At 40.0% G+C, this 27,969-nt stretch overlaps 1 protein-coding gene across 4 annotated transcripts in view; it reads left to right on the top strand.

Moving 5' to 3' along the window:
- Positions 1 to 286: 286 nt before the first annotated feature.
- LOC124145657 (exocyst complex component 4-like) overlaps positions 287 to 27,969 on the top strand; it is a 38,115-nt gene continuing 10,432 nt past the window's right edge. The window contains exons 1-20 of one of the 4 annotated variants that reach the window (XM_048393428.1): positions 287 to 352; positions 625 to 665; positions 1,052 to 1,140; positions 1,919 to 1,981; positions 3,286 to 3,424; positions 4,141 to 4,229; positions 5,062 to 5,138; positions 5,886 to 6,018; positions 7,845 to 7,993; positions 8,561 to 8,631; positions 9,135 to 9,264; positions 11,112 to 11,135; positions 16,761 to 16,832; positions 17,733 to 17,870; positions 19,083 to 19,163; positions 20,306 to 20,390; positions 20,787 to 20,856; positions 21,782 to 21,873; positions 24,658 to 24,684; positions 27,682 to 27,755. In XM_048393428.1, coding sequence (XP_048249385.1) covers positions 320 to 352; positions 625 to 665; positions 1,052 to 1,140; positions 1,919 to 1,981; positions 3,286 to 3,424; positions 4,141 to 4,229; positions 5,062 to 5,138; positions 5,886 to 6,018; positions 7,845 to 7,993; positions 8,561 to 8,631; positions 9,135 to 9,264; positions 11,112 to 11,135; positions 16,761 to 16,832; positions 17,733 to 17,870; positions 19,083 to 19,163; positions 20,306 to 20,390; positions 20,787 to 20,856; positions 21,782 to 21,873; positions 24,658 to 24,684; positions 27,682 to 27,755 — 1,677 coding nt within the window. In that variant the 5' untranslated portion in view covers positions 287 to 319. Of the gene's footprint in view, positions 353 to 624; positions 666 to 1,051; positions 1,141 to 1,918; positions 1,982 to 3,285; positions 3,425 to 4,140; positions 4,230 to 5,061; positions 5,139 to 5,885; positions 6,019 to 7,844; positions 7,994 to 8,560; positions 8,632 to 9,134; positions 9,265 to 11,111; positions 11,136 to 16,760; positions 16,833 to 17,732; positions 17,871 to 19,082; positions 19,164 to 20,305; positions 20,391 to 20,786; positions 20,857 to 21,781; positions 21,874 to 24,621; positions 24,685 to 27,681; positions 27,756 to 27,969 lie in introns of all 4 variants that reach the window. The other 3 variants (XM_048393426.1, XM_048393427.1, XM_048393429.1) reach the window with 3 other exon arrangements.

The raw sequence follows: 27,969 nt of genomic DNA, 5'->3' as shown, positions 1-27,969 counted from the left end.
ATAATTAATTTTCTTCTGGGTTTGAAATGGGTAATTTATACCGGTTGCATGATCCAACGCTATATATATATATATATATATAAACACATGTATCCATACGCTATAGCTTATAATGACATCGCCATTGCTATGGAAATATTTTGTGTAGTTATGTGAATCTTAAATTAGAACTACTAGTCGTACAAGTGGGTTATTTGAAAGTACGTTGTACCCTTGTTATGAATAATACTATTATTAGTTGTACATTTGTGAGAGCAAGTAGTACTTTATAGCAGCCCGTCTGTTATTAGCCATTAGGGAAATATTACACGGAAGCAAGATGGCGGATGACAGGACGCCTCCTTCTAATAAGGTTGGGCCGTCTTTCTTTTATTGGTGTTTTGAATTAAATTCACAGATGATCCTAAGTCGAGTTTGATGATTTCGCCAGAAATTGCAATTAGGAATAATTGTATGTGTATAACATAGTGTAAAGCATATGCAAACATTCAATATTTGCTTATCACGAAGTAACACGCACTTGCAAGCTGGAAAAATGATGAATGTATTGAATACTAGTATTTCACAAATGTGTCATAACATCAGGATATCTTAAAGCTGGTCAAATGGATGTTTATATTTCAGTCTGGCTTTTTGATGTCCATTGTCAGGACTTTATCATCAAGGTATGTAAAATTGTTATCCAGATCTACTGGGAGACATTCCCCGATATCATTTGATTTATGCATGTTATATGAAGAGTATGATATAGTGCATCATATATTTTTTATAAATAACATTTGTAGGTTTAAACCCTGACACTTAATAAAGTAGTGTTTAGTTCAGTGCAAGTTTTATGTCATGTAGAATATATATACGTTACATGAACATGATGAAAGAAATTTGAAATTTATGCATTTATTAAAGCCACCTGGCCACACTTGCCTTACAGATGAAAATAGGACACACTGTTTTATTCCAGATCTGTATTGTGTATTACTCATGGAATCATATTAAAAGTCAGTTGGATGTTGAGTGGAGACATTTAGTTTCCTTCATGTTATGCCTACAGCGCGGACTTCGAACAAAGAGAGAAGGAGAAAACGCGAATTGAGAAAGCCTATCGAGAAAGTGACAAGAGACTTTCTGAACATGTGACAAGTAAGTTTAACAAATATAACAGATAGTCTTTTATGAGCTCCTAATCTGAATGATATGTATTAGTTAGTTCTGTTTATGCACATATTATTGTATGATTAAATGTGGATGTTGATTCTTTATTACACATTATCTTTGCTTATATTCTTATTCCGTTGTCTAATGAGTCATTCCCCTACCTACAGCATAAGGGCCATGATGGAAGTATGATGATAGTTAAGATGCTGACATGGTAATGGGATAGGAATCTCTACCAAATAGATGTGTTATGCATTGGTAATCATCTTGACATCCTCATCAATCATATCATCCCCGACCCATGAAGATCCGGGGCAGAAAAGGCCTTCAGCAACCCATGCTTGCCGTTAAGCCGACTATGCTTGTAAGAGGCGACTTACAGGATCGGGTGGTCAGATTCGCTGACTTGGTTGCTGCATGTCATCGTATCCTAATTGCGTGGATCAATGCTCATGACATCAATCACTGGATTGTCTGGTCCAGACTCGATTATTTACAGACCACCGTCATATAGATGGAATATTGCTGAGTGCGGCCTTAAACAACAAAGAAACGAAACAATATCATCCCCCGCAGCGGTTCAGCTGTTTGTATCATTAACATGATTAATATGTTTTGTTCAGGCAAATTAAATATTCATCTGTTAGATCATATCCAAAGATATACAAAACATGTCTTAATAACAGTCTTATGCATGTCATCTTGTCCTAAACATGTTAAAGATATAATTCTGTGGTTACATCATTACACATTTTGTTTTCAGATCATTATGATGACATCATCAAGGTCATGACAGCTTTCAGTGCTATGACCAAAAGCATCAATGGTACGTTTATGTATGAATAATCCCATTGGGAATTCAAGTGAATAGTAGTCGTCTTTGTGTTAAGAGCTGACTAAAATGAGAATGGGGTGGTTATAATGTTTAGCTGCTTGTTAATGCTATCAACCACTAGATCACCAGTCTTGATTATTTGTAGGCTATTTGATACATGATATGTCTGAATTTTATTAATACTTTATGTCGTAAGTATTCCATCCGTTTAGTCCCTAGTATTTGTTTTTTTTCTTCAATCCAGTGATTGATAATGTGAACAATGTGCCATTGTACCGTTGCCGTTGGTATGGTTTTACACCGCTTTTAGCAATATTCCAGCAGTATCACGGCTGGGGACACCAGTAATGGGCTTCACACATTCTTACCATGTCGGGAATTGAACCTGGATCTTCGGCATGACGAGCGAACCCTTTAACCACTAGGCTACCCGGCCATCCCGCATTGGTTACTGGGGACCAGTTCTTACCCAGAGTCCCCATGGGGTAGTCATGTGTGAAGTGAATTAAGGTGGATCAGGTGATTAGGCTCTGTGTTTTGGCCAACTGCGTGTCATCGCGACCCGATGGCATGGATCTTTGTTTGATATTCACAAAGAAGCAATCACTAGTATCCTAGTTACAGACATGATTATTTACAGTCTGCCTTGGTAAACCTGGAATATTGCTGATGGGGATATAAAACACCTCACTCAAATTATACACTCAACAAAATAAAGAGTCTCACATGTAATAATTTCATTTGTCTAGTCTGCCCATCACAACTTTCAATTTTCTGCTCCTGATTAGTGCTTACTGGCTATGGAAGCATTACCGTATTCAACGTAATAAGCGCCCAGGGCGCTCTCAAAATTAGAAATAGGGGGCTCTTATTAGAATATTATTTTGGTGAAAAAACAGAGTTGAAAGATAAATTTCGTTGTTTATGCTGACAGCCTGAAATGTTTATATACAACAGATATATGTTTCCAGAATTTAATTGCCAATAATAAAGGGTGCATATAACACACCAATGCGTATTATACGCGAATAGGGGAAGGAAGCGGTGCGTATTATATGCGAATAGGGGTCAGAAGGGGTGCTAATTGGGATTGTTCACTAGCCAATCTATCAACAAATCTCGCCGTGGTCGCTTATTACGTCGAATATGGTAATCAAAAGATGAATGGAAAATTGATACTCCGATGATATTCTTGAAATTCATTAATGGAAACAATGACAGTGGAAAAGTTCATACCCAGAATTACTTTGTAATGCCCAAGCTACAGTGACATGACATCTAATTCAACTTTCCAGAATCTCGAGAGAAGATCCATAAGATTAAAGATGACCTCAACTCCTGTAAAACTCTGCTCCACTTCAAGCGGGATGAGTTGCGGAAACTGTGGCGAGATGGTGTCGAACACAAAGCTGTACTTGCCATGCTTGACCAGATGTAAGTATATATGTTGTGTAACCATGGTAACAATACACTTTGTTAAAAATATTCAGGGTATGAACTGTGATGGCCAAGTGGTCCCAAGATCCTGCAGTTTGCAGCCTTCGAAAATTCACGCTAGTCTGCTAGCCAAAGACAACTAAATTGTGCTAAGGACAAATAAAAATACAATAATGGCAGTCCTCATTGACATGAAGAAATTTCTTGAATTTAGTTTATATATTTGAATTGCAAATTGAAGCAGATGACAGCCATCTCATCAACCAATCTCATTAAAATCGGATCTTTTGCTCAATATGATACTTCTCTGCATGAAGATCTGACAAATCCTCCACATGAAGTGGAAGGGGGATATAGGAATGGGTGCTGTCCATCCATCAGGTTTTGTTTCCGAAGAAGAACTAAAAAACCATGAGAGATATCTTAACCAAACTTAGCACATGGAGAGGTCTATTGGTGGTGAACTGGGGCCATTTGATAGTTTGGGTTTTTAAAAAAAATGTTTTTTAAGTTTCCATGGCAACAACATTGACTTATACTGAAAATGCCGTTAGTGCTCATTCTGGAGCAGATCTTGAAAAACATACAATATTTCTTGCCTTGCAAACAACTGGCCATGTCATCATATTTGGCGGGGGATATGAGTATTTCATGCTTGTCAATAAAAGTATTACGGAACAAATGCTGACAGAAATATTTACTTGATATTTTAGTGAACAGATGAAGGAGGTTCCAGATAAGATGGACAACTACCTGTCGGGGAAGCATTACCTGCATGCCACGGACCTCATTGTTCAGTCAGGTAGAAACAGTTTTCTATCATAGGAGTTGATTGTTAATAACAAACAGGTGACAAAGGCCCCACAGTTGTTTTGCAGAATGTTCAAGATTCATACTAATTATGATCATTGGTTTGCCAGAACAATTCCTGGGTTTCAACAAGATTGTAAACTCCTGTGTAACTTTGGGCTTTCGGTGCCCCAGCCGTCTGTCGTGCCGCAATTCGCTGTGTGGAGTTATGTCCCTTGGGCATGCAAAAAACCTATGATAGTGGGTTTGAATCTCAGTTCACCCCGATTATGTTTCTGGGTTTGTCTGCACCATACCTGTGTTCGTGGGTTTCACCGAAGTGATGAACGTCTGTGACCTGTGATATACCCTGAAATGACTGAAATTCTGTTTGAAGAGGCATAAAACCCAACCCACTCATAATATAATTTAATAGCATATATATCTAATCATGGTAATAGTTATGTCATATCACAATTAAATATTTTATTCACATGTACATCATGTGCATAGGCCTATTTTATTCATTTGTTTTATTTTGGGATTGTCGATCTATAAAATTCAGTGAGAGAAGGTTTCTCCTTCTGATAAGGTGTTTACAGTGGTCATAATTTGTTATGATGAACATTGCTCTTGACCCGTTATCTTAAAGTTATTAATTACTTAAGTGTTGTTTTTTTTCATTACATCATAGAAAGACAATCACCCAAGTATATGACATTTTTTATTTGTCTTTTTGGGGTTTAGTCAGTTATCAACCTCCAGAAATAAAAAGCGATCAAGAAGCATGTAGTTATTAAAATAGCCCCGCTTGAGCATTTTCACTGTATTGCTTTGTTTGTCAGTGGCCAAGTTGGACACCAGCCTGTCAACGGTGGAGGCATTACGGGACTTGAGATCGGAGCTGACAGCCAGGAAGGAGGTGAGACACTATAGAGCTCCAGGTACACTGTGTCCTTGTGTAAAATATGAGTAGAAGTTATGTGGAGTCCCGGCCATGTGACACTATAGAGCTCCAGGTACACTGTGTCCTTGTGTAAAATATGAGTAGAAGTTATGTGGAGTCCCGGCCATGTGACACTGTCCCCATATCTCTCATTTTATACAGTAAGTCCATATTTGTGAATATTTTATAGCTACGCAATAAATTGCAATGAACCATGAAGAGTGAAGTCTGGTTTATTTCACGATAGAACATCGTTCTATCCTGACATCCTTTCTTGAGATTTGTACACATAAATTGGACGACGTTATTTTTGATAAGGAAGTGTCGAGTGAGTAGTTCATTATATATGTAGCTGGGCAATGTACATAAATGCATTCCTCGAACGATTGTATCCAAACGGGGAAGAGATATGACAATTGGTATTGGGAGAAAGGTGACAGATGATCGACGTGAAATTTTTTAGAATATCTGGGAAATATCAAACTTAACACCCCTGTTCATAAAATGTACTTTTTTAAAACTATTGGATGTCGCATTTTTCTAAATCATGCAAATTTTCATTTTGTTGGTAAAGTTTAAATAAGTGACAAGTCGTATTGAAATAATGAAAATATCAGTTGATTCCTGTGATCTAAAGACCCCAAAACTTGTTCTTGAAGACACCATTTCTTCATAAATGTTGATTTGAAAACACTATATCTTCATGGCATGTGTTTTGTTCAGCGCCTACACGAGGTGTTGATAGAGGAACTGAACAGGCAGATATACGAGAAGTCCGCTGTTGCTAGAAGCCTGGGACGGCGTGGTTCCTGGAGGCGAGGACAGAAAGATTTACTGTTCCTCAAGTCGTGTTCACGTATGTAGTAGAACTCAGTCACAGTCAATGTTCTGTAATCAAAGGCAAGGTTATAAGGATTTGTCATCTGAAAATTAATAATACATGTAAGGACAATGTGGATCAATTGTTTCGCAGATTGATTACCCTCCTAACTAGTAGTGAAAGTCAAAATACTGTGTCACAACTCAATTTCTTTTTATATTTGAAACTACTGTACATCTCAGACTGTGACATTTTACATAATTTGTACTTGAAAACTGTTGACTTGAAATTTGAAAATTGTTCAGGCCATGAGAGATGATAGTGAGTGAGTGATACGGTTTTTCGCCGCTTAAATCAATATTCCAGCAAGATGGGGGACTCCAGCAATGAGCTTCATGCATTGTACCCACGTGGAGATTCAAACCTGGGCCTTCAGCATGTTGAGCCAAAGCTTTAACCATTAGACTACCCGACTGCCCCCATAAGAGATGTTAGAGTTTTAGTATTGTTAATTTTTAGAATTATTTGAAAGCCAGATAATTTTGACTCCAATTGGAAACAGTACACTTCAAAGAAATTGAGAGTAGAATTAGATTATGAGGTTCTAAAACTGGACTATTGGTCACTGTTTGTCTAAAACTGGACTATTGGTCACTGTTTGTCTAAAACTGGACTATTGGTCACTGTTTGTCTGAAACTGAACTATTCATCACTGTTCCTCTGAAACTGGACTATTGGTCATGGTTTGTCTAAAACTGGACTATTCATCACTGTTTGTCTGAAACTGGACTATTCATCACTGTTCCTCTGAAACTGGACTATTGGTCATGGTTTGTCTAAAACTGGACTATTGGTCACTGTTTGTCTAAAACTGGACTATTGGTCACTGTTTGTCTAAAACTGGACTATTGGTCACTGTTTGTCTAAAACTGGACTATTGGTCACTGTTTGTCTAAAACTGAGCTATTGGTCACTGTTTGTCTAAAACTAGACTATTGGTCACTGTTTGTCTAAAACTAGACTAATGGTCACTGTTTGTCTGAAACTGGCCTATTTGTCACTGTTTGTCTAAAACTAGACTATTGGTCACTGTTTGTCTGAAACTGGACTATTCGTCACTGTTTGTCTAAAACTGACATATTGGTCACTGTTTGTCTAAAACTTGACTATTGGTCACTGTTTGTCTGAAACTGAACTATTCATCACTGTTCCTCTGAAACTGGACTATTGGTCATGGTTTGTCTAAAACTGGACTATTCATCACTGTTTGTCTGAAACTGGACTATTCATCACTGTTCCTCTGAAACTGGACTATTGGTCATGGTTTGTCTAAAACTGGACTATTGGTCACTGTTTGTCTAAAACTGGACTATTGGTCACTGTTTGTCTAAAACTGGACTATTGGTCACTGTTTGTCTAAAACTGGACTATTGGTCACTGTTTGTCTAAAACTGAGCTATTGGTCACTGTTTGTCTAAAACTAGACTATTGGTCACTGTTTGTCTAAAACTAGACTAATGGTCACTGTTTGTCTGAAACTGGCCTATTTGTCACTGTTTGTCTAAAACTAGACTATTGGTCACTGTTTGTCTGAAACTGGACTATTCGTCACTGTTTGTCTAAAACTGACATATTGGTCACTGTTTGTCTAAAACTTGACTATTGGTCACTGTTTGTCTGAAACTGGACTATTCGTCACTGTTTGTCTAAAACTGGACTATTCATCACTGTTTGTCTGAAACTGGACTATTGGTCACTGTTTGTCTAAGACTGGAATGTTGGTAACTGTATGTGTAAGACTAAAACTAAAACCAATCAATTTATTCAAAGACCACACCTGTACTTGAACTGTTAATGTACAGGAGATGGGGACTTTGTATCGGAAGATGGCCGTCTCCTGCATGAAGTGAAGGAAGATCTCAGCTCCAGCCCTGAGGAAAACCTGCCGAGGTTCATCTCCATCCTCATAGAGTCTCTGGCAGTTCTCAAGAAACTCCCCGAAGCTGTGGAGGTAAGGACATATACTGAGATATCTGTCTTTGACAGGAGACCAATCTGCTGATGTCTGCAGTGTATTCAACAGCCTTACTCAGGTATACATAGATGGCCTAATCAGTCATTAAATATGATTTTTTTTATCCCCTCCTGCATATAATGTGTGGGGATATAGTCATCATCTTGTCCATCTGTCAGTCCCTAGTGGTTTCTGGAGCCTAACTTGAAAACTATGAAAGATGTTTCATCCACACTTGGTACATGAATTAAGCATGGGCTGAAGTGGTGCCTTTGGCATCAGTTCTTCTGATGACTCTTGTTTTTTGTCTCTTTTGTCCTTGCAGACAGTCCATACTATCTATGTCTAGAGTTGTGTCCCTTGGATGCCATGTTCCAATGGCTGTAGATTGGAATCCAATGTTATCAATAGTGATGAATATCATTTCCAAGACTGTTGTTATTTACAGCATGTACAGAAAAATGTCTTTTTTTATGAATTACTGAAAAAGAAACACATAATAGTTTCTTTAAATACTTCCATGCTGTCAAAAAGTGAGGAGATTCCATGCTTCCATGGTTTCAGGGCATCAAGATGAGGATTCAACCGGGGCTGCTGACTCTGGTGGCGAAGGCCTCACAGCAGGTGCTGGAGAGGTAGGTGCAACATGCTCATCGGGGGTCCAGAGGGGGTCCAGGAGGTCCGGACAATTCCCCCACCCCACCACCCCATTCCTTTTGAAAATCAAATGTGATGTTTATGTGATATTATCTACTTGCAAATATTTTCGTGTTTAATCTGTATCAGCTGTAAACAGGATTCCTAAAATGCAGTTTACTTCACAGACCTGCAAGAGAAGCATGCATGATCTTGCCAGAGACAGTAAATCCATAGTTAGATTACCAGTCATGATGATATTATCTATTTGCAAACAGATGTTCATGTATCTTCTGCATGATCTCCAAACAGGCATCTGAAACACAAAAATGGATTGTTTTATGTCAACAATCCACTTTTGTTCACTTTTTCCTTATTTTTGATGTTTAGAGATCAATTTACCGTAAGTAGAATAAAACAAGTTTATTGTGACCATAGACCCAACATGCTTAGAGAATATTTTTAATTCAAGTAATTACAATCTGAGGCCATGTTTGTTCAGTGGAGGGGACAGCCTGGCAAGTCAGAATCAGCCGCGGTACCTTCTGGACCTGTTGGAGACCATCTTCCAGCAGTTCCGCAGCGTGGCCCAGATGCACGAACTCGTCCTCAAGAATGTCCACCATAGTATGGTGAGTTTTCTCCCCTTCCAGACCTTCACCATGCTCATATCACAGCTCAATCACACACTCTTGTAGGCATTTGTAAAGTCCAATATGGAAATTATGTGGTTAATATGACACATGCTTTTATTGGTGTTATATTCAGTTGACTCTTTTCTGCAATATTCTGCAGAATTCTGGCAATATCTTGGCAATATTCTGGCAAGATTCAAAGTCAGACGGTGTCCCCATGCATTCCATGACATTGAAGAATGCTTGATTCTGATTGGTTCAATTTGATACCTCTAAAATAAACCTGTTCACCAAAAACATGCATATGAATCCATTGATAGCCTCCATTTTGATCCGTTAAAATTGCTAAAGTGGTTGGTTCCACTAGAACAAGAGGTATCAAATCCACAGTGAGACCACCTTAAATTTCATAACACAGCTGCTTTATCACCTAGTTATCAAATAAGACTCATTTACAGGAGTCAAATCCCACCGAATAGTCCCCATAAGATGAGTCATATGTAAATGTAGTGTTCATTCATACCGGTACATATCACAAACTTCATATTGTGAAGATAATCATTTGAAACCCCACTTTCATCTGTATTTGATGTTATTTGACCTAAATGCCTTCCATCGAAAGTTTTCATCTTAATATGTTTGAATCTCTATTTATGATTTACCCCGGCTGTTTTGCTTATTAAATCATCAGAGTTTGTGTCGTTTGGGTCTGTCAGATGTTTATATCCTTAACACTAAGTTTGTGCTGGAGTGGAATGCAATGGTTCTGCACAGCATGGAATAAAAGACAGTATGATTATTTTATTCCACTCTAAACGCATTGCCAGTTTTTGTAGGTACCACTGTCAAGGTATGCTGACATGACATTTTGAGACACAGGTTACCTTGGAAACACATGACAATTTACTGCATGTTTTTCACATTCACATTATCACATATTTTAATTGTTTGCTGTTACATAAAGCATGATATTAATGAAATCAAATTGGTTGATCTTGTTGATCAATATGTCACAATATATGCTTTCTAGGAATTCACTTGCAATGTTGAAAAAGACTTGTAAAATACATTTTGTTTTGAATGTACAAAGACTTGGCTTGTAGATTTGTTTTTTTATAACTGTAGTGTCAAGTGGTACAACTGAAAGTTAAATAGCTATAATATACTACTCAAAAGAAGTTAAAGAACACCTTTCATATTGCTATTGTTAATGTGTCATGTGTCGTCAACTATGGTAATGTAAAAGAATTGGTGTTCTTTGACTTCTTTTGAGCAGTATATATTTCTTTCCATGATCTCTTAAATATGTTAAAAGTCTGCTCCGTAGGAGGAGAAACATGTAATTAAAGAAAATTTGTTTATTTGGATGACAAGTCCCTTTTCAAATGCCATCTACTATTTCACATTTGTTAACAGACTCAAAATGCTCAATGTGAATATTTTTTTAAATTTATTTTTTAAATTTTATATTCAATACATATATACTATTCAAAAGAAGTTGAGGACCACCCTATTCTTTCATATTACTATACTTAATATGTCATGCCATGATAGGTTCGATTCCTGACATGGGTACAATATGTGAAGCCCATTTCTGGTGTCCCCCGCCGTGATATTGCTGGAATATTGCTAAAAGCATGGTAAAACCATACTCACTCACTCACTCATGCCATGATAAATTAGCTACAGTAATATGAAAGAATCGGGTGGTCCTTAACTTCTTTTGAACAGTACATAACAAGTTTTTTAGGTTTTGGTTGGCATGTCTGTAAAATATGGTAAAAGAAGCCAAATGACTGAGTGAATGTTGATTAAATGTGGGGAATGTCAACTTTTGTTTCAAGCAATCTGGAGAATCTCAGTCGGAGGTACTATGAGCATCCAGTAGTTTTATGTGTAGTTCACATGGACGTAGTTGTCTTGATGCCTGTCTTCTGTCATCGTCATAGTTTCACAGGTTTGTATACACTCGCTTCCTGCATCACCAATAGATACATACAGCCGCAATCCAGTGTAGTCTTGATTGCAGTGTCGTCACATTTTGAGCAAAGGCCAGGGTCAAGTGGGAGGGTAGCAGAGATTGATCAGGCCATTAAGGTCTCTGCTTGCCCACACAAACAGCAATGTTTCTCACTTGACAACATGGGAAGCATGTGACACAGCCCTGTGGCTGTCTGCTCTACTCATTGCATTAATACCAGGCAATAGTATGCTTGGCATAGAGATTAGGATGCGTGTTACCTTCCATGAGTTCTAAACGTTCGTATTCATTTTACTTTCAATAGACGGGAGCACGGGGGCACTCTGTGCAGAGTTGTGTCCCTTTGGCCTGAGAACCTACGATCGTGGGTTTAAATCTTTGCCTGACGATATTTCTAGGTTTGTCAGCACCATACCCGTGCTTGTGGGTTTCACCAAAGTGGTAAATGTCTGAGACTTGCATTACTATGGGCTATCCTCCAACTTTAAGCTGACACAATGTGATATAACTGGAATACTGATCAAAGCGGTGTTAAGCCCAACTCTGTCCTCCAATACCTTGAATAGACACACGCCACTCCTACACCGCACAGCGTTCATATGTATTCATGGATGAGATTCCTCCACCACCGTGAATACATAATGTTACTATGCAGTGATAGGCATTTAATTGATACATTATTTAACAGTGGGCACGAGTGGCCCAGTTGTCTAAGGTGCCGAAATTTGGGGTGCAGAGATGTGTCCCTTGGGCATGCCAGAAACCTATGATTGTGGGTTCGAATACCATTTCGCCCCGATTATGTTTCTAGGTTTGTCATCAACATACCCGTGCTTGTGGGTTTCACCAAAGTGGATAACGTCTGAGATCTGCATCACTTTGGGCTTTCCTCCCACATTAAGCTGACTCGCCGTGATATGACTGGAATACTGTTCAAAGCAGCGTTAAACCAAACTCACTCACTCACATTGGTTACCATAGCAACCTACTGCACACAGCGTTCATATGTATTCATAAGTGGCATTCCTCAACGACCGTGAGCACATATGCAGTGGTAGGCCTTTGATTGGTTGTCAACATAACGACTAGCGGCTGTATGTATTCATGGGTGATGGAGGTCCGTAGTGTGTACAAGCTGTGAAACATTGACGATGGCTTCTGTTGTGTCTGTCCGCCATGTTTCCACACTGCATGGTTTGACCTCTCTGTCTGTTGTACATTTTGATTATGTTCTTCCTTTGCTCTGTTGACATTTATCATTGTTTATTTCTCATGTTTTTATTTGTATTGTAGTCAAGGTAACCGTTGATTCTGCATGTTGAATGTGTTCTGTTGATACGTCAATAGATATGCCCTGTTACCATGGTTACCATGGTCTTGTTTTAGTGGCATTTAGTACTAGTGAAGCTCGTTAGTTTGGCTTCATGCAGCTTGGAGTAGTACTGGAGCAGTGTGAATATAGGGTCCATACTTTTTGTTTCTTTTAATGTCCCAAATATTCCATGCATTTAGTCCCTAGTATTTGTTTTCTTTGTCGTTAAATGCCACAATCCGCATTATTATAGCTATGTGACAGTGGTCTGTAAATAATAGAGTCTGGACCAGACAATCCAGTGATTGACATCTCATGAGCATCGATCTATGCAATCATCCATGTCAGCGAGCCTGACCACCCCATCCAGTTAGTTGCCTCTTAAGTTCAGTATAGATTGCTGAATACCAATTCTAACCTGAATCTTTACAGGAGTCATTCTTTAGGTGAATGTTGTGTTGTAAAGCAAACTGAGCCAAGATGAGTGATCATCCAACAATCTGTAAGGTTTACTGAAAATTGTGCTGCATGACAAGACCATTTTATTACAGGGGAGAGCTTGTGTTGAGTTTAAAGAGCTTTTTCATTTTAGGGAGAAATCTCTCCTTTAATCTCTGGTGTTGATAATCCTGAGTGATTGAATGCAGTGTTTCATGACAGTCAGAATAGTCCAGCTTTGTCAATGATGCCTGTAATTGAATCTGGTTGGAAGAAACCAGTGGTTGACAACATGAGCATGATGAGCTTCTGTTGGGGAGATGACACACACTTAACCAGGTCACACTTAGTAACCCCCGGATCCTTATCAATCAACTCTAATGAAAAGAAAGAGGTACCGAGGAGCTATTGACCTATCTGGGATGTTGATTTCTTCATTTGAAAAAGACAGCATGTGCAGGGATGGACCTGTTTCTCTCTTTTGCCATGAGGCTATGGTTTTTTAAAATAAACGTTTACTTCTATCAGTATGTTTTACTTATATCTTGTGCTGGGTACTGGTGGGGCATGAGACACTTTGTATTATCATCCAAAACTGGCTTCCATGGGAGATATCACTTGCCTAGTAGTAAACTTTAATTGACTCCTGTTGATATATACTACTCAAAAGAATTTAAGGACCACTTGATTCTTTCATATTACTATAGTTAATCTGTCATGATTCTTTCATGTTACTATTAGTCACTCTGTCAACACCAGAGATCATCAAGTGATGCTTAACTTTTGTGAAGTATTTTTTATGTTAAGAGGCACGTGGGTGAGATTCAGCAGTAGCAGAAGAGTTCATTTTATACAGGTCTTAGATGAACACTGCATCAGCTTGGGGTAACAGTAAGATGCTGTAGTATCTTCACTATTTCTAGGATACCTGATGGGGTGTATGTGAGGTGATATTTGAATGTTGTTCAGCACAGTGACCTTTAAGTATTTGAGACTCGGCCAGGCAAGTGAATGTTTGGTGTAACATGGAGAGCAGATCACATCTCACTCTGGCCAGCTGATTGCCAGTTGAGTTGGTTCTCATGCCCACCTTTGGGTAGTGGATTTTGTCCCAGGGTCCCCACATGGTGACAAACATTGGGTAGTGGGGATGAGTTCTACCCCAGAATCTCCACGGGTAGACAAGCCTGGATGTAGGTGACCTTTTCTGCAAAGGAACCCCACAGGGAGACAAGCTTGGCGGGTAGAGGACTTATTCTGCCCAGGAATCCCCACATGGTGACAAACATTGGGTAGTGGGGATTAGTTCTACCCCAGAATCTCCATGGGTAGACAAGCATGGAAGTAGGAGACCTTTACTGCAAAGGAATCCCCACAGGGAGACAAGCTTGGGGTGTAGAAGACTTATACTGCCCAGGAATCCCCACAGGGAGACAAGCTTGGGGTATAGGGGACTTATTCTGCCCAGGAATCCCCACAGGGAGACAAACTTGGGGTGTAGAGGACTTATTCTGCCCAGGAATCCCCACAGGGAGACAAACTTGGGGTATATGGGACTTATACTGCCCAGGAATCCCCTCAGGGAGACAAGCTTGGGGTGTAGAGGACTTATACTGCCCAGGAATCCCCACAGGGATACAAACTTGGGGTGTAGGGGACTTATTCTGCCCAGGAATCCCCACAGGGATACAAACTTGGGGTGAAGGGGACTTATTCTGCCCAGGAATCCCCACAGGGATACAAACTTGGGGTGTAGAGGACTTATACTGCCCAGGAATCCCCACAGGGATACAAACTTGGGGTGTAGGGGACTTATTCTGCCCACAGGGATACAAACTTGGGGTGTAGAGGACTTATACTGCCCAGGAATCCCCACAGGGATACAAACTTGGGGTGTAGAGGACTTATACTGCCCAGGAATCCCCACAGGGAGACAAGCTTGGGGTGTAGAAGACTTATACTGCCCAGGAATCCCCACAGGGAGACAAGCTTGGGGTATAGGGGACTTATTCTGCCCAGGAATCCCCACAGGGAGACAAACTTGGGGTGTAGAGGACTTATTCTGCCCAGGAATCCCCACAGGGAGACAAACTTGGGGTATATGGGACTTATACTGCCCAGGAATCCCCTCAGGGAGACAAGCTTGGGGTGTAGAGGACTTATACTGCCCAGGAATCCCCACAGGGATACAAACTTGGGGTGTAGAAGACTTATTCTGCCCAGGAATCCCCACAGGGATACAAACTTGGGGTGAAGGGGACTTATTCTGCCCAGGAATCCCCACAGGGATACAAACTTGGGGTGTAGAGGACTTATACTGCCCAGGAATCCCCACAGGGATACAAACTTGGGGTGTAGGGGACTTATTCTGCCCACAGGGATACAAACTTGGGGTGTAGAGGACTTATTCTGCCCAGGAATCCCCACAGGGATACAAACTTGGGGTGTAGAGGACTTATACTGCCCAGGAATCCCCACAGGGATACAAACTTGGGGTGTAGGGGACTTATTCTGCCCAGGAATCCCCACAGGGAGACAAACTTGGGGTGTAGAGGACTTATACTGCCCAGGAATCCCCACAGGGATACAAACTTGGGGTGTAGGGGACTTATTCTGCCAAGGAATCCCCACAGGGAGACAAACTTGGGGTGTAGGGGACTTATTCTGCCCAGGAATCCCCACAGGGATACAAACTTGGGGTGTAGGGGACTTATTCTGCCCAGGAATCCCCACAGGGAGACAAGCTTGGGGTGTAGAGGACTTATTCTGCCCAGGAATCCCCACAGGGATACAAACTTGGGGTGTAGAAGACTTATTCTGCCCAGGAATCCCCACAGGGATACAAACTTGGGGTGTAGAGGACTTATTCTGCCCAGGAACCCATTCTGTGGGTGGGGTGCAGTATTTGAGGGTGTGGTCACACACTGGCCCTCCCTCAAGACTTTTTCTCAAGTTTGAAGTAAATGTCCATTTATACCAGTTGCTATCTCTTCTTGTGAACCCTGCATAATGACATATATCTACATTTACCATCTGTGTACTGAACCTAGCCTATTAACGCCTGCTACAGATCCAGTGATATAAGTTATCGTAATGAAACCTTCAAACTGTGTACATGTCATGCAGATGCTCTGTTGTTTATTCCTATTCTCTTGGTTTATTGATAAATGAGACCTCATTAAAATAGTGCTGTGGTTCCGATTAATTTCAAAAGAGGGTATTTCTTTCTTTCCTTCTGTTTTATGTGTTCGAGAACTACTGTAAAGTTAGGAGTGATTTATGATGGTGTTTATTTTCATCCTTGTCCTCCTGTCATGAAGAGTGACTCCCACTGAAAGCAAGTTTGGGTTGGCATTTATTTTTGGGTAGTTGGATAATCGGAACCGCATCACTTTTGGGGCCTAATACTAATATCTCAACACTGTCATATTTAGTACCCTGCTCTTGGAATGGAAATTCTGTAAGTGAATAACAGTTTCAAGTTGATTGTATTGTATGCAGTAATGGTGAGGAACATAGGCATGCATCCCTAATGATGTGCAACATTTGTCAAGTGTTTAAACTGAAAGATCTTAATTTGTTGGAACAAACATACTACTGCGTAACATCAGTTTTTTAGGAAAATAGTTTTATGGAACATTTCTGTGAACGATAAAGACTAGAAAATTTTGCTTTCATTCTCTGTGAACAACGGCTGGAGTGAGATTTTAACTGCTTGATAATTTTAATGTTATAAGACACCATGAATGCTGTCTGTTCCAGGCGTCGGGGATGCCGATGAGATCTGACCTGATGTACGACATGAAGGATGTCTGGTCAGAAATACAAGCTGTGGTAGGTGTCCTTTTGGCTATGGTGATATGTTCTTGATTCCTAGGCTTTGATTCAAAAGCAATGACCATCCAGATAAGAGCATTTTCAATTCTATGAGACAAAATAGAGACTTTTTCGAAAGTCCGAGTCTTAGGAACACTTGTAAGTTTTCAACCCAGTCTATGTCTGCATTACTAAAAGTTAACATTGTAAATACCACAAGCCATCACTGTGATGTCACTCACACGATTGACAGACTTGGAACCTCCTGATTCTGCTGACCATAGTTTTGCATCCAAGAGTTAACTGATTATGGTTCTATGTTTGTCAGCTTATCAGCACAACACCTTGTAGGTTTCACCCAAGTGGTAAAAGATTAACTGGAATACTTGAATTGGCTTTAATCCCAGGTCACCACTCTGGTCATGGGTTTCAGTTCCCTGATTTCTGTATCACCTTGGGCTTCCGTCATTAAGAATTTTAAACCTGTCATGCTGTGAGTGAGATACATATACTTTTAAAAAAATGTTAAGGAACACCTGATTTTTTTCATATGACTATAGTTTATCTGTCCTGGCTGGAGGGTTTAAAAAACAGCCTTCCAACTGTGGGTGTTCTTTAACTTGTTTTGAGTAGTACCCCGGTATATATACTTGAATTATATTGGATATAGTCTTCACATTAATCAAACTGAGTTGACTGTAGACGGCAAGTGCCTGTTTGGATCCCACATGTTGGTCAGAAGCTGAACTGACTGCTGTTTTTAATTGACTGTTGACACCTTTGGTGGAAGCGCTCACCTTTTAGGTGGCGAAACTCTTTTCTTTTTTATATGACAAAGAGTATGAAATTCAATATTCTTGGTGTGGTTTTGTAAGTATGCAGGATGGATTGGTGTATATGACAGCTGTTGTGATTCAGCTGCAAGTGTTGCTGAGCCAGTATCTGGACGTGCGGAACTCGCTGTCCAACAGACAACAGGCCCCGAGCGGCTTCGATGAGCCCAGCATGGACATCAGCCAGTACTTCAGCAAGAAGAGACAAGCCAAGCCCAAGAAGGTTAGTTTTGTCTCCTCGGCAGTTTGTATTTTTATAAGTTTCATTTTTATCCCCCGCCGGGCCAGAATGGCCGAAGGGGGATTATGTCTTGGCGCAGTCCGTCCGTCCGTCCCACAGAGGGTACTAAGCTTGTGAAATCAACTCCTCCTACAGTTTCCAGAGAATATCCCTGAAACTCTACACACAAGATGTTGACATGTTGATGATACACATATCGCAGTCCCGTTACGTTTCGACTAATTTTGACAGAGTTACTGCCCCTGTTTTACGGAGCTTCATTTGCCTTATTGTGAGAGAGGGTACTTAGCTTGTGAAATCAACTCCTCCTATAGTTTCCAGAGAATATCCCTGAAACTCTACACACAAGATGTTGACATGTTGATGATACGCATATCTCAGTCCCGTTTCATTTGGACTAATTTTGACAGAGATACTGCCCCTGTTTTACGGAGCTTCATTTGCCTTATTGTGAGAGAGGGTACTAAGCTTGTGAAATCAACTCCTCCTACAGTTTCCAGAGAATATCCCTGAAACTCTACACACAAGATGTTGACATGTTGATGATACGCATATCACATTCCCGTTACGTTTCGACTAATTTTGACAGAGTTACTGCCCCTGTTTTACGGAGCTCCATTGTCCTTATTGTGAGAGAGGGTACTAAGCTTGTGAAATCAACTCCTCCTACAGTTTCCAGAGAATATCCCTGACACTCTAAAAACAAGATCTCGACATGTTGATGATACGCATATCACATTCCCGTTACGTTTTGACTAATTTTGACAGAGTTACTGCCCCTGTTTTACGGAGCTTCATTTGACTCGTTAAAAAAATTCATGCGGTGGATTTTGTGCTCTCAGAGCACTCTTGTTGTTTTCTGGTCTTTGTTTTTTTGACTAAAGTGTTAACATTCTACAGTAGTGTGGCTTTTTCATAGATAAAAGGGGCGGTGGGGTAGCCTAGCGGTTAAAGCGGTCATTCATCATACCGAAGACCCGGGTTTGATTCCCGACATGGGTACAATGTGCTAATTTCTGGTGTGCCTCGCCGTGATATTGCGGGAATATTGCTAAAAGTGGCATAAAACTATACTCACTCACTCACTCTGATAGACTTTCCTTGTGTCAGGCTGCCAGGAGATGTTGTAATTGTTCGTTCATATTATAAATGTCCTTACTGTCTTTGAACTATGAAAATAAAACTGGGTTTCAGATAAGCTTGTTCCGGTTTGATGCTTCACTTCATGCCCTCAGTACCAACAGTTACATCGAGGACAGTCGGCAGTTTGATGCAGTGAGTACCAGCTGGACATTGATATAGAGCATCCTTAGGCACATCACCTGTAACACACCTAAAAGATCACCTGTAACAGCACCTGTAACAATAACCTGTAACACACCTGTAACATTCACCTGTAACATCACTTGTAACGTCACCTGCAACACACCTGTAACAATCCCCTGTGACCAGTGAAGATCCGGGTTAGAATAGGTCTTCAGCAACCCATGCTTGTCACTAGAGGCGACTAATCGGATCAAGTGGTCAGACTCACTGACTTGGTTGATGCATGTCATCGATCCCAACTGCTTGGATCGATGCTCATGATGTCAGTCACTGGATTGTCTGGTCCATGCTTCATTATTTACTGACCGCCGTCATATAGCTGGAATATTGCTGAGTGCGGCGTTAAACAACAAACAAACACCTGTAACACACCTGTAACAATCACCTGTAACAATCACCTGTAACAATCACCTGTAACACACCTTTCACAATCACCTGTAACACCTGTCAAAGTAACCCGACAAGGTATTAACAGTGAACATAGAGACATAGAGCACACCCACACCCACACACACACACACACACACACACACACACACACACACACACACATGCACATGCACATGCTAATGCACATGCACATGCACACACGTCGAGGGACATGAAGATTATTAGTTGAATGTGTTCAGATATAACTTTTGTTCCTAATACACAGGTAATCTGTATATATGCGAGAGAGGAAATACATGCGCGCAATAATCTTTTTGCCATATGGCATTTTTAACTTCTTGTGTAAGTAGGCATGGAGCTTATTAAAAGTAGTTCCTGCGAGGTGACCTCATTTATCGGATCATGATACCAAGTTTTTCGGTTTGGTTTATCATAATAATGTGAAAATAGAACTGTGAGAGCAAGTAATGTGTTGAAGTGATCACCAGATGTGATCATCAGTGAGGCTCTGTAAAGCCTTACTGTGTAAATAAAACAATGAGAAATTTCCTGACTATGAAGTGATTTGCTTCTTCTTTCTCATATATGATGACACAATACCTGCCCTTTTGAATGTATTAAGGCAATGTGGGTTGTAAGCTGTTTGTTCCATCATGGAAGTTGCATGTGATTTTTACTTCTGGTTATTTCCCCTTATCCAGGCTGGTTACCTTGGTGACCAGGGTCTGCTAGCTGGACTGAGCAAGCATCAGCTTGTGTGTAAACCTGCAGCCAATAATGTGACAGGTGAGTTAAACTACCTACCTATGTGTGGCAGCCATTGTGACATACAAGGGAGGCTACTCTTGGATACAAAACTCCCTTAGCAGTATTAACAGAGTAACCTCCCTTGTCAATACTACACCATGATCAACTTAGAAATGTATTGTTAATTTGGATTCTTTGTGCACAAGAATTTCAGCCGTGCAACATCTGATACATCCTGACAAAGAAATAAGTATTATGTCACTTTAATCATAAAATATCAGGGGGCATGGGTGGTTGTCTAAAATCCTGTAGACATTGGTTTGACTCCCAGATTGGTCTTAATGATGGTTCTGGGTTTGTCAGACCCATACCTATAATTGTGGGTTTCACCAGAGCCCATGGGGACTATACTAACTCTGTGATCCTCTGTTCCAGCCATCTACAAGCCTCTTCGCAGCTTTATCCAAGAGATCGAGAAGGCAATGGAGATGGAGAGCCCATCAAGGTAGGTAACCATGGCAACCTATGATACTGTATTCGACGTAATAAGCGCCCCGCTCTAATAAGTGCCCACGGCGATAATTGCTAACATATTGGCTAGTGAACAATCCCAATTAGCACCCCTTCTGATTGATCAATGTACACAAGACTTATTTATTTCGCGTATAATACGCACTCGTGTGTTAAATGCACCCTTAATTATGGGCAATTAAATTCTGGAAAAATATATCTGTCGTACATAAACATTTCAGGCTGTCAGCATAAACCACGAAATTTATGTTTCAACTCTGTTTTTTCCACCAAAATAATATTCTAATAAGACCCCGCTATTACTAACTTTGAGAGAGCCCTGGGCGCTTATTACGTCGAATACAGTATCTGGGATTCCAATTCTGACTCTGGACAGAAATTGTCCTTCAGGTATGACTTTATGTACAGGCATGTCATTATATCAGTGCAATAGTCTTGCATGCAACATTATTATATCCCCCGCCACGAAGTGGAAGGGGGATATAGGATAGTGTGCTGTCTGTCCGTCCTTCCGTCCATCCATCCGTCCCTCCATCTGTCATGTTTCTTTTCCTAGGCAGAACTGAAAAAACATGATATATATCTTAACCAAACAAAGCACATAGATAGGTCCAGTGGTGAACTGGTGCCTTTTGATAATTTAAAATTTTTTTAGAAATTTTTTTTCGAGTTTAAATGGCAACAACTTTGACTTAGACTGAAAATGGAGGTAGTGCTCCTTGCCTGAGCAGTTCTTGAAAACCATACAATATATCTTGCCTTGCACACAACCGGACACGTCATATTTGTGGGGGATAATGCGTTACTCATGCTTGTTAAACCTTGTATCACCACTTCATTCTTTTACATTGTTGTTTGCAATCCACCATAGTGTGAGTGTGTAACTGGTCGTGTTGCAGCCTGCAGGAGTTTGTGACAGACTTTGTACAGAATGCCTTCCTCGGCCAGGTCCATCTGAAGGTGTCCCAGAGCATCGATGCTGCCACAAGAGGTACGTCTATGGTTTAAAACAATCAACAAATGATACCCTATGGTGATATGTTATATGAATAACTGCCTGTGGAAAACACATTCTGAAAGAAAGTCACAGAAGTCTGGATATGTGTGGGGAATTTCATTGTACTTTTGGTGAGAACCATGTGAGGTGGGACGCTAACTGTGTAGGATATATTTTCAGCAAGGAGATTTATCAGTTTGGTGGCCAGTGGCCCATGGTCTTGGGTCAGATCACAATGCCAAGATGTTGTCTTTAAAGTAAGGTCAGGCTTTTGGGGGGATTTACAGATTTTTGTCCAAATTGTTCAGGTTGGTAAGTCGATTTTTAAAAAAAATAAAATCCCATTTAATTTTTTGGTTGATTTCCACTTGTGATTCATCAAAATAATTTGTGTTTTGAAATCTTTAAGACAAATTTTCATCAGGCTTTAATTGTAGTACTTTTAATGATTAATGTATATTGATAGTGGGATAAAAAACACTGCTTTTCATTTTTGTAAAGAATTTTCCCGTTTCAATTTTTATGAGTTTGTGGATTCTTGAACCAAGTTTGAAAAAATATCTGGTCTAAGGGCAACCAGCATCTCCTACTATGTCAGTGTCTCAGTGGTTCTAAGGTGTTGCACAGGTTTGTGTCCCTTGGCTGCCCCTTATGATCAGTGATCTGTCAAAACTTTTTGCGACCTGCAGTACTTTAAACTTTTCTCCAACATAAAGCTGGGATGCCATGAGATGACTGAAAGACTGTTTAAAGCAGTGGTTACCTCAGCTTATTCTTTCCCTCGCATTTACAGTTTCCATGTCTGTCCATCATCATCTTACAACATTATCCTATCTTGCATATCTATGCTTCTGTCTGTTTGGATATCACCCTGCTGGATGTCAGTTTGAAGTTTGACAAGACCTTGTTGACATGACTCGTTTTCTTTCAATATTGTCCCATTGTTAAAGTTTGGAGGGGGGAATGCTATTTTAATTCTTCATCAATAATCATTGAAATGATGATGGTACAATAAGGTCTTCCATGAATGACCCGATACAAGTCAGGGGTGTGGAAATATCAAAATGCTGAACTTGCCCCTGGACAAGTAGACAGTGAAAAATCACTTTCCAGAGACACAGTCTATGTGTTCATATTATTGACCTAAAATTGTGTTTTTATCGTTTTTATTTTTCACTGCCTGCAATATTTCAGTAACGCATTGATCAATTTTTAGTCCGTAATGAAAAGAATAAATACGTTTTGAGCAGCCAGTGTGTCCTGCCCTGACTTCTTACAAGATGTTGTGCAATTGGCTACATGGTATTGAATCTACCAATCAGAGAGCGTATCTAAGGTGTGATCGAAACAGAACAAGGAAGTAAATGGTACTGCTGTCAGTTGGATTGGTCATACTCATGATATGTACACTCTTCAAAGCTATATTTAGTACAAATATGTAATTTTCATGATAAATATTGACATTTTAAAGTTGTCCCTGATATTTTTGTTTGTCCAGCGATCTCACGTAACGAGTTAGGCAAGTCAGGCATTTATATCCCACATCCCTGTAAATCCAGCCATTATTGCAGAAAATGGTTATCAGGGTTCCCATTGGTCAGGTGCTTTAGAGGTCAGGGGTGGGGGCAGAGAATTGTAGATTTTCATTGTAGATTTGATATGATTAAATCAGATCAGATCCCAAGCAACCTGTGCTTGTTTTGAGAAACTCGTGACTTGGCTGACTGCTTGTCATCATCCTCCGACAGTGTAAATATTTGCTCATCAGTGATTTCAATCAAACTTATGAAGACAGCCAAATGGCCTGTCCCACTTCCTCCTGTAATAATTGACCGACTCTGTGGTGTAGTGGATAGACCGCCTCCCCAGAGAGCAGAAGGTCGTTGTTTTAATTTCCGGCCATGTTAAATGAAAAGATGTTAAAAAAGGGCACTTCTTGTTACCCTACCTGGTGCTCCTCATTAAGAGGTTAAAACAAGGACTGGTCGGCTCGGATTCAGTATGCTGTGTCAGAGTGGGATATCAATGTTAAACTGTGTCATAGTATCTCTGTGGAATAGTACAAGGACACACACACACTTGCATACATAATGTAACTGCAATAATCTTGAACGTGACAACGTTAAACCCCATTTCACCTCACCTCACCCTTAAATTATTCAGATATGGTGGTCAAAACGGGCCCCTATCCGACCTCACCCTTTAGCATGTTAAGTGGTACCTTGTTGGAATCCTGGTAATTCAACAGAGTTAGATGTACAAGCAAGTCTGGAACTAAATACCAGGGCCCCGTTCCACTAAGTGATCTTTGCTCTACAACAACTGTTAATGTGACCCTGAAGATCGGGGTTAGAATTGATCTTCAGCAACATATGCTTGTCGTAAGAGGCGAATAACAGGATCGGTGGTCAGACTTGGTTGATGCATGTCATCGTATCCCAATTGCGTTGATCGATCTTTTTGGTGTACATGGTCATGTTTCAATAGTAGATTGCTGCTTAAGATGTCAGTCACTGGATTGTCTAGTCCAGACTCGATTATTTAAAGACCACTGTCTTATAGCTGGAATATTGCTGAGTGCGGCATTAAACAACAAACAAACAAAATGTTGTATGAGAGTTACAATTGTCTGAGCACTTCGTTGAACGGAGACCCAGGAGAAACATTGTATTGTCTTTGGAATACTTGTTATGTATGTATAATGTCATGACTAAGCTATCAGCATCATCATCATCATCGAAGGTCTGATCGTGTTGCCGACTTTCTCATTACACTCAGTCATTGAGGAGGAGGATGGTCACAAGTGTAAGTGATGGTTGTCATGGAAACCACACCAGTTGGTTACTGTAGTAACCAGTAACTGGCACATCACCTCTACCACAGCCCTGTTCGTGTCATGTCTTGTATCGACGGCCTGTATTGTGATGTCATCAGCTTGCCTTTCATGTCTCTTCATTTCTCGACTTATTGTGTCTCATTTTCTGTCAGTTCCCTTGTAATGGATGTGATATGTTGTTCAATTTCCTTGTTTATGATGACATCTGTATTTCAGGAGCCTGAAAAATATATATTGGAAGTTTTTAGATTGCTATTGTCATGATTACTGTTTATGAATTATACATGTTATATCGCCTTTGTTTTTTGGCTTTGCTTACACACCTTTCTAAATTTTTTTTTGGTTTTGCGTTGGATAACTGGGGGTATTCTGGGGCAGAATAGGTTCTCAGTGTCACATGCTTGACTTAAGACCTGACCTGTGAGAATTGGTCTTCAGCAACCATGCTTGTCATAAGAGGCGACTATACGTGTCGTAAGAGGCGGGTCTGATGGACAGACTCGCTGACTCGGTTGGTACATGTTATCATACCCTAACTGCATAGATCGATGCTCATGATGTCAATCACTGGATTGTCTGGTCCAGACTCAACTATTTACAGACCCCCATCATTTCTGAGTGCGGCATTAAACAACAAACAAAGAAAACTTAAGAGTTGACTAAAACAGCGATTTATTGCTGTTGAATTATTACCAGCCTGATTGCACCATCCTGGTCTCGGATCACATCATACACCATTTGTATCTTTTTATCGGAAATTGCAATTATATGATGCTGTGATATTGAGGGAATAACTTATTGCAATGAATGTTCCCTCACTCTATTAAAAACTCATTTACATCGGTAATGTAAGGGGCACAGAACAGAATGCATTCACTTGACATTGGTTTGATTTCCACCTACAATTAAAGTGTGAAGCCAGATGTAATATTGTTTGGAGATGTGTAACCCAAAATGTGAAGTCAGACATAATATTGGTTTGAAATAGTTCAGCCCAAAATGTGAAGCCAAACATTGTTTTTACCCGATTTTTCAACCCAAAATGTGAAGCGGGGCATAATATTACTGTGAGATTGATAGCGTGTCAATGGTTGACCTCGTCCTGTCTCAATTATTTACAGACCACTGTCACACAGTTAGACAACCAAACAAACAGACAACTTCAGAAATTGACAAGAAATGTTTGACATTTGTGGGGGGTGTTTTTCTAAGAGATATTGATGTACATGTATTCAGTATTGTAGTCATAGAAGTGTTCTTTCCTCCGAAGATTCCCACTTGATGTCACTTCATTGTAATGATTGTAGAAGAATTCACAATCCTTATTTTCATTCTAGACATTCCTGTCGGTGCATGTTTTATTTGTCACCTTCTGAGTTTTATTCAAAATATTTGTACATTGTATCCAATAGTTGAGACTGCATTACCTTCAAATGCCTGGCTTAACTCTCGGCTTGCTGATAATGGCACCTCCTTTGAAAGCTTGACAAATCCATGAGATATCTATGAATGCAATCTTTCATTCTGATTCTTGATGCTGTATTACCTAAATATTGTCTGTGCAACATGACACTCTTGCACCTTTTTGTTCATGACCATGTTCTATGCACAATGATGTATTGTAATAGTGTAATGTGTATTACAGTACCCCTTTGGGAAGCTAGGGTTAACTCTGATCCCCAGCAACCCTGTCGTAAGAGGCGACCAGTGGATCGGGTGGTCAGGCTGGGTGACTTGGTTGAAAGCGTGATGGCGCGGATCGTTGCTCGCAATATCATTACTGGATTGTCTGGTCCAGGCTCGCTTATTTATAGGCTGCCGTCATATAGTTGGAATATTGCAGAGTGCGACATTAAACAAAGAAACTATTGTAACCATTGTAACATGAATTTGTAGCCTAGTGGTTAAAGCATTGCTTGTTATGCTGAAGGCCCGGGTTCCATTCCTCACATGGGTGCAATGTATGAAGCTCAATTCTGGTGTTCCCCGCCATGATATTGCTGGAATATTGCTAAAAGTGGTGTAAAGCCATACTCACTCAAAACACCATCATCATACATCTAAGTCACACATATTCATGATAATGTTGAGGATATGGTTCTGGATTGGTTATAAAGAACCAAAGGTTTTAAATGTAGTAATTGTATATCAATTGTATTTGTCACTATAGGTATGTTTATACTGAAGGGAAAATATTGACCCATAAAGATCTGGGGTAGAATAGGTCTTCAGCAACCCATGCTTGCCATAAAAGGCAACTATGCTTGTCGTAAGAGGCAACTAACGGGAGCGGGTGGTCAGATTTGCTGACCTGGTTGATGCATGTCATCATATCCCAATTGAGTGGATCAATGTTCATGATGTCAATCACTGGGTTATCTGGTCCAGACTTGATTATTTACAGACCAACATCATATAGCTGGAATATTGCTGAGTTTGGCATTAAATAACAAACAAACAAACACACAAAAGCATATGTACAAAGATGTCCGATTGTCTCAGAATGCGCAGCAATTGGCAATGCAGAGTTGAGTCTTGTAGGCATGCAAGAAACTTGTAATCAGTGTTTCCAATCCAGGTTTGGCCTGATTCTGTTGTTAGGTTTGTCAACAACATTAACCGGTCCACGAGGGTTTCACCAAAGTCTAAGAATTCCAGGCTATCCTCCCACATTAAGTTTCCACAATGTGGTGTAACTAAAAGCCTGTTCAAAGTGCATGTGCATTGGTTTGTCTGGTCCTGATCTGATTACATAAAAAAAAATGGCATGACAGTAATTGGTGTTAATGGTGTATTCCCTCAGTACTAATAACTATATGACATTGGTGCTATCTCGTGTTCATGGTATATAAGGTTCAATGCATGTGTTCACTCAATAGAAACACGATGGCCATATTTGGCATGATGACACCTGTGTCATGTGATACTGATGTGTCAAGCATATAGAATGGATATTTCACTTCCAGGTTTTGATGCTTTGCGGAATGTCATTGATGATAAGATTAGACGGGAACTTGGTGTGCCTCGCCCACTTCTACAGGTAATATGCTCTTAACAAATAACAAAAATCAAATTCCAGATTTTAAAAAAAGCAAGGTGACCAAGTTATTTTCCTGTTTTTACCGCTTTTTTATGAAATGGTCATGTTTCAAGCAGTGAATGAAAGTTTACAACCAGAGACACTTAAATAACAGTGAGTTATTCAAACAATGAAAGTGTTAAAAGTACATTAAAAGATACATGATGCATGGGCA

Source organism: Haliotis rufescens, unplaced genomic scaffold (genome assembly GCF_023055435.1).
Source record: "Haliotis rufescens isolate VD_foot unplaced genomic scaffold, xgHalRufe1.0.p SCAF_12, whole genome shotgun sequence".
Lineage (NCBI taxonomy): Eukaryota > Metazoa > Mollusca > Gastropoda > Lepetellida > Haliotidae > Haliotis > Haliotis rufescens.
Note: the sequence above shows the minus strand (reverse complement) of the source record. Positions and strands in the feature narration are given on the sequence as shown.